Below are 15,066 nucleotides of genomic sequence, written 5' to 3'. Positions count from 1 at the left end.
GAAGTTGATTTTTTGTCGCGTTTGGCGTTAGTCTCCATTTATAAAACCATGTCATTGTGTTGTTTGTTAGTGTTTGGAGTCTTTCAGTCGCTTTTTTAGTAGTTTTATCGTGTACAATAAGTGCCGTGTCGTCAGCGTATTGTAATATGTATGCCGTTCTGTCGATTTGATTTTTGTCTGGTAAGTTGTAATTGTAAATGTCATGGCAGTATATACTGTAGAGAAAGGGTGAGAGAGAAGATCCTTGAGGGAGCCCTTGTTCAGGGGGAAAAGGAAAGGAGAGTGTGTTGTCAATTCGTACTTGTAGTTGTCTGTTTTCTAATAAGTTTTTTATGGTGTGTAGTAGATATGGTGGTGTGTGGAGTTTGTATAGTTTGTATAGCAAGCCCCTATGCCAGACATTATCAAAAGCCTTGTTGATGTCCATGAGTAGACATGCCGACTTTCTGTCAGTTAGGTGAGTTGTTTGTATGTTGTTGGTCAAAATAAATAGCGGATGAATAGTCGAGTGATATTGGTTGAAGCCAAATTGGTAGGTTGGTATATGTTTTCCGATCAGTTCTTCGAGTCTCTGTTTAAGTATGTGTTCCAAAACTTTGTCCAGCACCGGGAGTAATGTAATAGGTCTGTAGTTTTTCATTTGTGTACCGTCCCGTCCATTTTTAGATATAGGAATTATTACACCACTTTTTCATGTTTTCGGAATTTTTTTGTCTTTTCCCGGTGCTGTCTTTTTGATGTGTGATAGGGCTTTATAGTACTATAGTTCCAGTTGTCATTGTCGAAGTTAGGGTTTGTCGATATGCTGAATACCTTTTGATAGTGTCCGGCGAATGCGTCAGCTTTCTCTTTGTCTGTGTAACGTTCTATTCCGTTTTCGTCAATTGTGTCAGTAGTGTTAGTTTCCTTGTATTGTGCTAATTTCTTGATTTTTTGACAATATGTTTTGCCCTTGTCTTTTTCTATTCCCTTACATGTTTCTAACCATTTGTTTTGTCGGTATTGTCCAATCAGAGTTTTAATGTTCCTGTTCAGTTGGTTCAGGGCCTTTTTTAGGTCGTTATTATGGGTGTAAGTATATAGTCTGTAAAGTTCTCTCTTATGTTTTATGAGTCTCAGTATGAATTTGGGTAGGGTGTGTAGGTGAAAACATTTTTTATTTCAGGGATGAATTTTCCTATCGCTAGTGAAAGTTGTTGTTGTATGGATTCAATAGGGATGGTCTGTGCTTGCAATTGTACGTAGTTATGTATGTGTTGTTTTACTTTGTCTATGTCAGTCTTAGTTAAGTTTAGCTTTTTCTCTTGATTCGATGTACTGAGGGTAGGTTGGGTATGTTTTAAGTCTATGTTAAACGTTATAGCCAGATGGTCCGATTCAAGTTCGTTAGTTAGGCTTATGTTATTAATGGTGCTTGTTAAGTTTGTTGTGTGCAGTAAAACGTCTGGTGTGTAGTCTGGGTTTCCGGGCATCAGAAAAGTTGGTGGGGTGTGCAGTTTTATAAAGTCCGAATTGTCTAAAAATCTTTTAAGTTGTTTTGTTTTGTTTTTGTTGAAGTTAAAGTCGCCCACAATAATTGAGTATTTTTAAAGACTTGCTTTGGTCAGTATGTTTTGTTCTAGGTTGGAGTGTGGATGTATGTATGTCAGAAATATGTGTATCAGGTCGTTTAAGTAGGGTATAGTAACATGTATGCAGTCGTTCAAAGGGTTGTTGAGGTGGGGAGGATTTGCTTTGCCTAGTTTGGTGATGGGTTTGAGGAGCACTGCGGCGCCGCCCCTGGCGTGACTGGCGGAATTGCCATGTCTACATATGTACTGCCAGTTTCTGTACGTCGGTATCTGTCCGGCTTTGGTAATGAAATCCATTTTGCCGTTTTTAGAAACTTTTAATCTAGATTGAACACCGGGGTCTGCAAGGTTTTACAAAATTTTAAAATGTCCAAATAACTAGGGAGGTGCAATTCTTTTGAAAGCGAGTGTATATCATAGTCAGCAAAAATGGGCGGGCATCTGGGTCAAGTGAAACGGTCTGGCAGATCTAATAATTTCTTCGCGGATCCATGGAAGATGCAGGTCAGAGTGCATTGCTGCATTGACGTACCACGGACTTCTCGCAAGGCATCGTAGTGTTTTTGACTGGAATCTTTGCAGAATTTCTATGTTTGATTTACTGGCATGCATGATTTACTGCAGTACCCCACAGCTGAATGCCGTACGTCCATATAGGCTTCAGAATTACTTTGTTCAAAAGTACTCCGTTGTATAGGCTTAATTGTGATTTTCGATTTGTCAGCCAGTATATCTTGTTAAACTTTAAATTTCGTTCTTTGCGCTTAACTTGAATGTGCTTTTCCCAGGTCATCCGTTTGTCAATATGCATCCCCAAGTATTTTGCTGAAACATCTTGAGGTATTGGAATTCCATTTAGTGTAACTGGCGGGCAGTCGCCTTTTCGCATAGAGTAGGTTACATTTTTTTATTTCTTTTCGGTAACTGCAATTCTTCATTTAGAGAGCCAGTCTTCAATTTTATTTAGTTGGGTTTGCATGGCTGCGGAAGCTTGGACCGGATTTTCATGTGTGGTCATGAACGCAGTATAGTCAGCGAATGTTGAGATAAATCCATCTGCAGGTATGTCAGCAGTGAACAAGTTGTATAGTGTCCAAGACCTGAGCCTTGGGCCACTCCCGCCTTTATATCTCGCATCTTAGATAGAGATTGATTTACTCTGACTTGAAACATGCGTTCGGTCAAGTATGATTTGAGTAAGTGCTGGATTACCCAACGTCGTAATTTTATTCTTAATTCTTAATCCTTAACTTAATTCAAAAAATCCAAGTTAACACCGCGTGGTTAAATGCGTTTACCCAAGTCCTTAATTCATAAACGTAACTTAATTCTTAAAATTTGACCTTCAAAAGTTTCCTTCAGAAATTCCCCATGTTTTTCCAAAAGTGCGTTTACAGGTCCATAAAGCCCTGATCGCCTCGTTTGTTTTCTGATCCACATGTTCTTTAAACAACTTCTTATTCAGGGTTACCCCAAGATATTTAACAGTGTCAGACATTTGTATTTTGTTTCCATATATAGACATTTGTCTTAGGGCTCTAAGATCTCTCTTCCGTGTGCAAGCGATAATAGATGTCTTGGATGGGCTAATTTTCAACCCTTCCGTGTTACACCATTGTTCGGTGATGTTTAGCGCCTGCTGCATCAATGATGATACAGTGTCTCCAAACCTTTGCCTGTACAACAATGGAGATATCATCCGCATATCCCAGTGCGTAGAAACCCTTCCCCTTAAGAGACGACAGGAGCCGGTCCAACACCAGGCTCCACAGCAGAGGCGACAAAACTCCTCCCTGCGGACACCCGCCGGCTACCCGTGCTTCCATGCTGACTTCATTGAGTGCGACAGTAACCGTTCTGCATCTCAGCATGTTTTGGAACCATTTACATATTATAGGCTCCACTCCACTATTTTTCACCGCTTTGACGATTTACTGAAAAGAGGTATTGTCAAATGCTCTCTCTATGTCCAGAAAAGCCACCAGAGCAATTTCTTTACGCTCTAATGAGGTTTGTGCCCCCTGCACCAACTCGTGGATAGCAGATTCGCAGGATTCTCCCATTTGGTAGGCATATTGGTTGTGGTGTAGAGGGCTTCTAGTAAGAACCTCTTCCCTGATATGCCTGTCGATCAGCTTTTCTACTGTTTTGAGTAAGAAGATTGTTAGGCTGATCGGGCGAAAGGAATTGGCATGGGCATACGTCGCCCGCCCTTGTTTTGGAATGAATACTACTTTCGCCATTCCCCATTCCATTGGTATATATGCCATCTTGCACAAGAGGGGCATCAGGAAATCGGTTCCCTGTTGTAGCAGGTTGTAGCAGTTCTGTTGATTTAAATGGTCTGAAGGAACTCATGGCCCACTTAACTTTGGACTGGTTTACGATGCTTGAGGCAAGAGTCCAGTGCTCTTTAGGTGCACGCTGTCGCGTCCTGTAGGTCACCGGTATTTCCTATTCTCTGCCTGTTCCCAGTGTTGATCCAAGACAGTGAGTCTTAAGCATAAGCTCCAGAGACTCCTCTTCTGTTGTTGTATATCCTCCCTGTGGTTCTTTTGAGAGTGCTTTATAGAGTCTGGCGTAGCTCGGCATATCTTCGATATCCTTGCATTCCTTCCTCCATGAAGACCTTTTTTCTTTTTTGATGGCGTTGCCATATGTAGTCAGGGATGTTTTGTATTCACCCCAGAAGGCCTCGTTTCGTTTGGCCCTGTTAAATAGCTTCCTCACTGTTTCTCTCATCGTTGAGAGTCCCGGGTTCCACCATTTCCCTTATTACAGACTTCAAGTGATGAGGTCGTGAGGTATTCTAAAAGAGACTCGCCCCGTCTATTGGTGTCACTGCTGCCCCACAAAATGTAGTGCGCGTTTGCATCACACCCAAAGACAGTTATTGTCTTAGTCGTCTCGCGGCAAAAATTTCAGTTAGAAGTGAAATATTTCACGTCTGTACACGTTTGTATGTTCTATAAAATAGCGCTAAATGCAGATATTTACAATTTCTAGTTATTGAGTTATGATTTTTTGAAAAAAGCGGTGCTGCTTCTGCTGAGCTGAGCGAAAATTCAAAGTTTAGGAAAAATATGAATTTAAAATGAAACATTTCCGACATGTAGAAGTTTTTGTGCTCTATATACCAGCGTCAGTAGCAATGGTTTAGAATTTTACTAATAATTTGTGGGTTTTTGAAGAAAGCGGTGCCTCTTTTCGAAGACATTCGAAGTTTCGGTAGACAATGAGAAATTTGGGTTTGAAACAAGTATTAAGGAATTGTAAAGCCAAATGATCAATTCTTCCAATGCAAACCTTCCTAGCGTTCAATCGAATGTTGGCGAATTGTGCCAAACTTTCTCGACTGGAACGAACTGAAATGATCAGCTATTTTTCGATCTCATCCTTCCGATAACTATAAAAAAAGTGAATAAAATAACACAATTCCAGCATAGTCACTGGTTTTGGAGGGACAAATAATAATATTCATTAATCCAAATGACCCTTCTATTGATATTCACATTAAGGTCAATAAATGGGGCACCATTTCCATATTTTAAAGTAATTTCCGATGATTCCACGCAATTCAGTCCAGTCATTGTTCGTCAAGTTCTGAACGTTCACGGTCGATTGGTTTGTGGAGTCAAGATGGCCGAGCAACAAAAATTGTCGAAACGTCGCGAAATGAACTGGCTGTACGTTCTGTTTCAGCTGCAGGTCAATTCATCGGCTGTTTTTGCCATTGGCTATCTGATCAGCTACGGATGTTTATGGAAAACTGTTTTCTTTGGTAAGGATTCACTAATATTCAAATGAACGTTAGCAGTAAGAGTTTTTTGTAGGCATTTTTCTGATAAGTTTGGGCACTTTGGGGCAATTTGCTGGAGCGCATCGCCTTTGGGCGCACGCCTCCTATAAAGCCAACACTGGATTGAGGTTGTTTTTGATGCTTTGCCAAACACTCGTTGGCCATGTAAGTTTTTCTTGGTAGAAATAATATTTGTAAGTCCTTAATCGTCCGCCAATCCTTTCAGGGCTCGATCTATGAGTGGGTGCGCTGGCATCGCCTCCATCACAAATACATCGGCACGGACCTGGATCCCTACAACTCGAAAAGTGGCTTTTTCCAGGCCCAGTTCATCAGTTTGACCATGGACTTAAGCCCCGCCCAGCAGGAGGCTTTGAAGGAAATCGACGTTACCGACCTGGAGAATGATAAGATAGTGATGTTCCAGAAAAAGTACTCGGTTTGCAGGTAACAATTGTACCAACTGGAGTTAACGAGGGGACTTTAGGTGGTACAACATGCTGTTCTTCCTGCTGGTGGCGCTGCTGCCAGTCAACGCGCCATGCGAGTACTGGGGAGAGGGAATCTTGACGTCGGCAATGCTGATTGGCTGGCTTCGCTATGCTCTCACCTTGCACGCCACCTGGCTGATTCACAGCGCAATCAACATCTGGGACTTGAAACTGGACGAAAAGTAGGCCAGCAGCTTTTTCCAGTTGAACCGAAGCCCACTGGGAATTGATTTTTTCAGATTCCCTGCCGACACCAACCTGGTCTTCATCCTCACCAAAACTTACTGGATTTCCTACCATTATCTGAGCCCCTGGGACTATCAAGTGAGCGAGTTTGGCAAGTACGGCACTGACTGTGTGACCAAGTTCATCAGAGTGTGCGCCGCCTTGGGGTATGCCACCGACCTGAAGACGATCAACAGCCGAAACGTACGTGAGGCTGTCAGCCGATCGGTGAACGAAAAATTGCCCATCAGCCAATGTTTGGCCGAGGGCATGCAAGTGGTCGAGCCCAATGGTGTAGCGTCCAAGATTTGCTGCTCATAGTTGCAGTTTCGTTAAAAAATATTTTTACTTATTTAATTTTGTTGTGTTTGTTTGATTAAAAGAAGTTACTAGTCATTTTTTTATTGTTGAAACGATCATGTTTTCACCAGATAGGAAAGCTTAGTAAAGTTGCTGGTTTCTGCAGCCTTTTGTCATCACAAAGAGTTATAATCAGCCTGTGTGTTTGAGATTGAAATTCGAAGACGTTCTGCAGATTTTTTTTGTTCTGCTATGGAAGCTCTAAAAAAATATGCAAAAAGGTGATCCGAGAAGCCGTGCAAAAATAAAGCGACTGATTCCACTGCTCTTAGCACATCCAGCTGTTTGGAGTGGTTCAAATGGAGGATAGGGCGCCAGCTTGCAGAAAGCTGGTAAGAATTTATCATCACAGAGTTAAAATTACAGAGTATTTATTCAAAATGAAACTTTGCGGACTTATGAAGCCTTTCATGCTCTACGAAGTAGCAGGAAAAGCAATTGTCTAGGAATTTTCGTTTTTTAGTGATAATTTTTCAAAAGCAACCCTGTTTACACTGGATCTGCTAAATTGAGACAAGACTGAAAGTATCGGTAAATACTGTTAACATTTGAGTTTCACATTAACCCTTTCGTACTTATAGAGGCATTTGAGCTCTGTGAAATATCGCTATGGGCAATTTTGTCAATTTTTCGGTTTTACTTTATGATTGTTTAAAGGAAGCTCTGCGCTTTAAGATGGGCCAGAATTCAAACTTTCGACAAAAATTGGACAAGTATGGATTCAAAGTGAAACTTCCTGAGCTTGAAGGCGGTTTTCTGTTCTAAAGAGTAGCGGAAATTTCAATTTTGTAGGAGCCCTAGTTTTCAAGATTAGATTTTTTAAAGAAACCGTGTTTTGCGCAAATGATAAAATGTGCCATAATTAAATGTTTCGACACAAATTGCAAAATTCGGGTTTCAAGTGAAAAATTCTTAGCGTGTAGATGCTTTTGTTCTCCATCAGACACTATTAGTGTCAGATGTTTAAGATTCTTCCGGTGCCTGTGCAAAAATGAGCCAATTGTCAAAGTTTTCCTAACTTATTCCCACAATTACAAACCGTGATTCAAAGTGAAACTGTTAGAACATGTTGAAAATTATCAACTCGAAAGGCCTGGCAAATAATAATTGTCCAGAGGTTTTCGTTTGCGAGTTATGATTTTTAATAGGAACCTCCTTTGTCCCGCAGAGGTTGAAACGAGGTAAGACTTAAAGCTGCGTTAAAAACTGCCAAAATTTGGATTCAATGCGAATAATTCCGGACGCGTATACGTTTTTCTGTTTTATAAAATGCCTTGGTTGGAGGATAATTGGTATATTTAGTTTTCAATTTATGAGTTCTTGAAGCAAGCCGTGCGCTTTTGCCAGATTTCAAAATGGGCTAAGTTTCAAAGTTTTGCCAAAAATTGGAGAAAGTTGCATTTAAAGTGAAACTCTTTGAGCTTGCAGGAGATTTTGAACCTCAAAACCGATAGAAAGCGTCATTGTGTAGATGTCTATGTTTCCGAGTTATGATTTTTTAAAGGTAACTGTATTTTTTCGTGCTTGTAAAACGAGCCACGCTGAGACCATGACTGAGTGGTGAAAGAGAGGCACCTTAGAGCTAACGGCACATTCTAACAAACAAAATTTTTCGTTTGAATTTAGGAATTATTCTTTCTTGGGACATTTAACTGCAACTAAATATAACTTTACTTATCGTATACATAGAAAGCAAGACCACAATTTACAAAAGCTGTAGACAAAAAAATATTTTCTTCCAAACGTCCGGGTACTCGTCCTTTAATGCACTGGAATTCACTCTGTGAAAAAGAATGAAAGAGAGGAACGAGTAAAAAGACTTTACTCTGTGCGTTTAAACTTATTTTACTTCCTTGCTGGAGCGACTATCCAATTTGAGGGTGGAATAGTTTTTACAGCTACGTCGTTGGTCATTTTGGGATTTTTTGAACTTTTGAAATATCTTGAAAACTAACGAAGTTTCGGCCAAAAGAGTGCAGGTATGCGCCAATGGAGCCGTCGAACGGTTCCCAACATTCCGGGTTGATTATCTGCCAAACCGTTGCCAATGCCGATTTTTTTAAGACAGCTAAACTCTAGCGAATACCTGTGGCCACCGAGAACATTTTTTATTTTTTAAATATTGCCAACCGTTGCGGAGTTATGAGCAAATAAGTGCTCAAACAATGTGGGTGGCAGTTTTAGTCTCTCTAACTCCAAAATCTATTTTCTACGAAAGTATATACGAAAACCATGTTAATGAATAGTGGCATTTTGATCTAAATTTGACTTTTAAGTGAAAAATTTACACATTTGCGATTTTGAAAAAGCTCAAAAATTGCCAAAATTTAAAAGAAAAAAATATAAATTGCAAATTTTTTTCTTTATGTGGCGCTGAAACGGTGAGCAAAATAAACTTTGGCCGTGAAACAAATTTTTACGCCAAGTCTATGGGCTTTTTAGTGGTTTTTGAATTTCTGAAAAATGTTGATAACTGACCGATTTACACGGTAAAGAGTGTAAGTATGTGCAAGTTTGAGAGTGTTTCGCGCTTGCCAATATTCAGAGCCCATTTCCTTCCAAACTGTTGCAAATACAATTTTTTTCATAGACGGAATAGTCGATAATTCACTTAGCAAACAATCTCAAGTTGTATGTTGAAAATAAATTGAGGTAAAAATTTAAAGCAGTTTGTTCGGAAAATCGCGTTTTCTACCTTCAAATCATCATAACTAAGTTTTTCAACCGACCGAATTTTCCGAGACGCAGTTTTTCGACAAAATCGTACGTTTTCAACAACTTTAAAAATTTCCAAATCGGCCCGATATTAACACCGTTATGCAGAAAATTTCAACACTTAAAAGCGGTTTTCCCAAAAAAATTGCGACCTTAAATCCACAAAGAAAACATTGATAACATTTGTCTTGAAACATTGTCTTTTCGACCTTCAAACTCATGACTTTCAAGTTTTCCAACCGAGTTTACATTCGCAAAATACGATTTTTAGACCAACTCACTCGCTTTAGAACTAATTTTTAATGATCCAAATAGGGCCTGTTTTAAGAGTTACACCAAAAAGTCCGCAACTAACATTTAAAAAAATGCCGCATTTTTTGTATATTATTTTAGTATTAATTTCCAGCTGCATTTACTGTCCACATCTAGCAGCTTTTCTTGGATTTCCACCTTTCCTAAACATACAAATTGTTATTTAATTTTGTTACCGCTGCTCTGACGGAATTTTGGGGAAAATCAAGTCCTGAACCCAAGACCAAGAAAACCCAAATGTTTTTACATTTTCTATATTAAACAAACAAACGCGCTATAAAAAATACAAAATTGTGAAAACTCGACCTCCTACTATTGGCACTGTTTACATAAAGAAATTAACCCTACTTAAACCAATGGATAACTGGCTTGCGTGGCAACTCCACATTGATTATCCTGGTTCCTGGCCATTTTAATGTAGCCGTCCAGCCCCCAGGTGTCTCCCCATGAATTCTTCACCAACCAGTAGTCCATGCCAGTTTTCTCATCAGTTCCATATCCCACAACCAACACGCCATGATCCAGCTCAGTAGAGCTGCATGTAGGATCAGAGTAAACACCATTTGAGTAAAGCTGGAACGACTCATGGCTGGCATCGATTGCAATGGAAATTGGACCCACAGTAGCTACGGCTGCTTTCAGCTTATCTTCATCTCCACTGGGAATGTCCACGAATCCCTTATCGGTCGCTCCACGGTTCTTCGCGCTGTAGCGGCACTTTTCATCCTCTCCCATGTAGGGGTAGGCGGCTTCCGTGTCGATTCCGCCATTGTTTTTGATATAGCGGAAGGCGTTGTCCATTAAACCTCCATTGCAGCCGTTGTTGCCAAAGCGGGAGGAACAATCCACCAGGTTCTGCTCACTTAAGGAGACCAGCTTTTTGGTTTGTCGGAAGTGTTGTCCTTCTAAGGCTCCAGTCTAAGCAAACACGGAAATTCCGGTGTTAGTTTTATGGGAAAAGGCCGAAGCCTAGAAAGTCTTGGTTTCCTCATGATTACTTACAGCACTGAAACTCCAGCAGGATCCACAATGTCCCTGGTCTTTAACAGGAGTAACAGCTCCCTCTTGCCTCCAGTCAACAGTGTCGGGAATATCCACATGAGCAGGCTCAATGAAGGTGATGGAATCTTGCAATTCTCCACGCTTCAAGTAGGTTTTCGTCCGGTTGAAGCCATTGAGAAGGCCCACGAACTCGTGATGGAGCAAATCGCCGTATTTATTCATGGCCAGTTTGTACGGATATAAACCCTGTTCAAACAGCTTGTTGTGCTTGGCCACTTTGTGCGAATTGTCCATGAAGATTTTCATCCTGAATCGTTCTTCGGTTTCCGACTCGTATTGCTTCTTATGCTGAACCTAAACAAAAGCAAGCGGGAAATTCAAGAGCAGGATTCAAAATTTGATCTGTAGACAATAATTCCAACAAATGTGAGGTTTTGATGACAGACAAGCCTAAAAAGAATCTAATGTTTCCTAGATATTGGGTAAGTTTTTCAAATGTTTTGCTCTCCCAAATAATTTGTTTTTTCCTTAAGAACTAATGGATGTGTTTGTAGGAAAGCAAAAATATGAAAGAATTACACGTAGTCAGGCAAATAAATCAAGATTTCAAATTGTGCCTGACTCATAACAATTTTTTTTCCGTTTCAACAAAATTGGTTGCAAATCAATTAATTTTTAGTACTTAGTAACAGTCACTACATGTCCCAGATAGAAACATGGAAAACTCATTAAAGCAATTAAAACAATCAGAACATTAAAAACAACAAAGTAGCGATTTTTTTTCTCCTCAAATCACCCAAAGCCAGCCTTCCATATCGTTTTACTGATATGAGCAATGACTAAAGTCATGTGGTGTGCATGGCAAATAAACAACAATCATTATAGGCATAGATAAAGCAGTAAATGGTAATTTCTGCTTACATTTAGGATCAACAATGAATAACGGTAATCGGAACCTTTGACCCTCCCTGTTGCTGATATACGCAGTATGTTGTTTTAAAAAAATCGACAGAAATCCACATCACATGATGGGCGATCCAAATAAGTTGGTAGAAAATTTCCCAATTGTTATTCGACAATTTTCGAACCAACCGTTTAATAACAAACGACTAAATGCTTACCTTAAAACTATTCCATTGCTCCTGGACCAGTTCCGAGAAAGAAACCGCCTGGCAGGCAACAGCGATTGTCACCAAAAGGACTAAAGTCTTCATTATTGTCGATTTTCTAGAAAAACATAAGTTTTTAATTATCAAATTTTAATTGATTGTATATTCTTTAAATAGTCTTTTTAAAAATCTTACAACCATTTGAGTTTCATTTTGGGGAAACAAGCTCAGATTTAGCAAGCAGGACAAAACTCCTTACATCGCAGGGGTGATAAAATTTGAATGAAACTTTGAAGAATTTGAACTTAACTCCCTTCAAGTATCTTAGAAATTTTACACTTTTCACGTTAACCAGTTGTACTAGACAAATTTTTGAAAATTTATGTGAGACAATTATTACTTGGCAATTTTAACATCTGTTAATTTTTCAATAAAGATCTTTTTTAAGTGAAAGTTTGAGCACATGGAAACTCAACTATTATGAAGCAGACCTGAACATTTCCTGTTTCTAGGAGAACGGGTTTTGTCCTCGACGAACTTTTGAAAATTGACTATCAATGAGGGACAAATTTTACTTGCAAAGATCAGTTTTAACATTTTTATGTTTTTCAATAATGATCTATTTTGAGCAAAATTTTTGCGAAATTACAGACACATCTGTACCTAAAAATGTCTAAAAACTTTCTGCTTCTAAGTAAACCGGTTTGTGCTGGGCGAATTTTTGAAAATTGACTTTTAATGTGCGACACATTTGAATTGGCAGGATCAAGTTTTAGCATATATGAATTTTTCAATAAACATTCAAATTTAGTGAAACTTTGCGCACATGGAAACTCAACTATAATGAAGGAGACCTGGACATTTCCTGTTTCTAGGTGAACCCGTTTGCCCTGGACGGTATATTGAAAATTGACTTTCAATGAGGGACAAATTTTACTGCAAAGATCAATTTTGCAATTTTTACGTTTTTCAATAATGATCCAATTTGAGTGAAACTTTTTTGAAAATAGAGACACATCTGTACCTAAAAATGTCTAAAAACTTTCTGCTTCTAAGTAAACCGGTTTGTGCTGAACGAATTTTTAAAAATTGGCTTTTAATGTGGGACACATCTGAATTGGCAAGATCAAGTTTTATCATCTGAATTTTTCAATAAACATCCAAATTGAGTGAAACTTTCAGAACATGGAAACCTAACTTTAGTGAAGCAGACCTGAAATGTTCCTGTTTCGAGGTGAACCGGTTTGCTCTGGACGGTGTTTTGAAAATTTACTTTCAATGAGGACAAAGTTTATTTGCAGAGATCAATTTTAACATTTTTACGTTTTTCAATAATGATCTATTTTGAGCAAAACTTTTGCGAAAATACAGACACATCTGTACCTAAAAATGTCTAAAAACTTCCTGCTTCTAAGTAAACCGGTTTGTGCTGGACGAATTTTTGAAAATTGACTTTTAATGTGCGACACATCTGAATTGGCAGGATCGAGTTTTAGCATCTATGAATTTTTCAATAAACATCCAAACTTTAAGAAAATTGGAAAACTTTGTGCTTCTAAGTGAACTGGTTTGTCCTGGACAAATTGTTGAAAATTCACTTTAAATGAGGAATTATTTTTACCTGGCAATACCTAACTTTGAACGTTTCTTTGTTGTCCAATAATCATCTAATTTGAGTGAAACTTTGCATGTATAACAACTATATGTGTAACAACTGCATGTATTTTAATATATATAAAAACTTTCGATTTTTAAGTGAACTGGTTTGTCCTGAACGAATTTTTGAAAGTTGACTGTAAATGTAGAACAATTTTTACTTGGCAAGCCTAAATTTTAACTTTTCTATACTTTTCAGTGATGATCTAATTTGAGTAAAACGTTATAAAAATGAAGACTTAAGTGAACTAAAAAAATCAGAAAACTTCCTGGGTCTAAGTGAGCTCCTTTGTCCAGCACGATTTTTTGAAAATTACTTTTAATGTGGAACAATGTAACTTAATTTTCCTAATAATTATAACTTTTAACGTGTAGAGTTTTAAATAAATATTTCGATGGAGTCACACTTTGCTGAAATGGAGATCCACCTTTTTTGAAAAAAAAGAACCAATTGTTGAAAAAAAGACCTTTAACGTGAAACCAATTTTTTTTAGAAACTTTGAGAAAATTGAGACTCTTCTGCTGTTAAAACTGCCTGAAAACTTCCTGCTTCTCACTGGACTGCTAATTTTTAGAAATCTACTTTAAATGCGAAACAATTTCTACTTAGCAACATCAACTGAATTAAAACTTTGAGGAATTGGGAGACTCAACCGTGCCTCAAAATACCGAAACATTTTTAGTTTCCAGCTTCACTGCTTTGTGCTAGACAAATTTTTCAAAATTAGCTTTTGAAAGTATATTTTAAATGGTTTGGAAACGACTTCTAATCGATTCTAATTGCTTCATTGTTGGCGAAATCTAGCAATAACGCAACTATTAGAGTTCAATGAGAAAGTCCTATTTAATGACGAAATGTATACCATTTATTTCTGTGATCATCAATGTATCAAAGAACGAATTTTTCCCCAAACAGAACCAAATGAAAAAAATGGGTAAAAGAGCTTCAAGCTTACCAAAAGACTTGTTACACTAAAGACCTTCAAGCACAGTATGACAAATGCAAAGCACTGCGTACTTTTGAAGATTACGCAGCTAAATTACTGCTGACCACTATTTACCAGTTAAAGCAAAACAAAGAAATTTTCGGGCCTGGCTTTGTTATCAACTAAATCAATTAAAATGTAAATTGTTTGCGATGTTGCCGACTTTCCTTGGTCTACTTAATAACTTAGAAAGCTCTAGAGAATGTGAACAGTGAACAATTTTTTATAGGTCGAAAAGTAATCAGCCCCTTAATGTTAAGGCTCAACAGCAAGTTAGGTTAGATCTGCTTGTCTAATTGTCATTGGCTGACAAAAAGGCGAATGAGAACTGATCCTTTTTGTCTGCGTTCACTAGATGGTAGTAGAGATTTTCTTACGAAAGAAATAAGTTCTAATAAATCCCACATGCTGGGGCTGAGGCCATCTAGATGAAGCTTAAACTCAAAACTCAAGACATTGAGTAAAGATCAATCGAGAACTCCTGATCTGTGGAATTTCATGTTTTTTAACTTTGGCGCCGCTTCAAAACTTTCAATGTTAATCCACTCATCCACCACGGTTTTAAGCCCCTTTGGTTTACTGAACTCATTGTTTTTAACAAAATTAAAACTTTTCTTATCATTCATGTCAAGGGCTCAACGGTGTTAATGTGGATTACCCCAAAATACGTTTTTTTTCAACTCATTTTGTTCTCAAACAGATTTTTTATTTGATTATGTTTTCGGTGCCGTTTTTGCTCATTTTTCGGACGCAAAACGAGCCAGAGCGCTTATTTTCACATAATTCCAGAGAGAACTAAATGGCCTTTTTAGAAATTGAACCATCGGTAAAGAAATGTTG

General features: G+C 38.3%; 2 protein-coding genes across 2 annotated transcripts; one reads left to right on the top strand and one right to left on the bottom strand.

The window, feature by feature from the left end:
* The first annotated feature begins 5,142 nt into the window (after window positions 1-5,142).
* Window positions 5,143-6,482, top strand: LOC109545987 (acyl-CoA Delta-9 desaturase). Its single transcript, XM_019898684.2, has 5 exons — window positions 5,143-5,352; window positions 5,405-5,535; window positions 5,597-5,802; window positions 5,858-6,043; window positions 6,101-6,482. Exons 1-5 carry the CDS (start codon window positions 5,211-5,213, stop codon window positions 6,405-6,407), a joined length of 972 nt encoding a protein of 323 aa, XP_019754243.2. The 5' UTR covers window positions 5,143-5,210; the 3' UTR covers window positions 6,408-6,482.
* A 3,231-nt stretch (window positions 6,483-9,713) lies between these two features.
* LOC109545986 (cathepsin L) lies at window positions 9,714-14,359 on the bottom strand. The gene is made up of 4 exons (XM_048668158.1): window positions 14,197-14,359; window positions 11,597-11,702; window positions 10,476-10,829; window positions 9,714-10,391 (listed from the first exon to the last, which is right to left on the bottom strand). Exons 2-4 carry the CDS (start codon window positions 11,687-11,689, stop codon window positions 9,822-9,824), a joined length of 1,017 nt encoding a protein of 338 aa, XP_048524115.1. The 5' UTR covers window positions 11,690-11,702; window positions 14,197-14,359; the 3' UTR covers window positions 9,714-9,821.
* Between the last annotated feature and the right edge of the window lie 707 nt (window positions 14,360-15,066).

The sequence above is a fragment of the Dendroctonus ponderosae genome, unplaced genomic scaffold (genome assembly GCF_020466585.1).
Source record: "Dendroctonus ponderosae isolate FM_Combo_2020 unplaced genomic scaffold, Dpon_F_20191213v2 Dpon_F_20191213_1, whole genome shotgun sequence".
Lineage (NCBI taxonomy): Eukaryota > Metazoa > Arthropoda > Insecta > Coleoptera > Curculionidae > Dendroctonus > Dendroctonus ponderosae.
The sequence above is the reverse complement of the archived record's forward strand: the minus strand, read 5'-3'. Positions and strand labels throughout refer to the sequence as shown.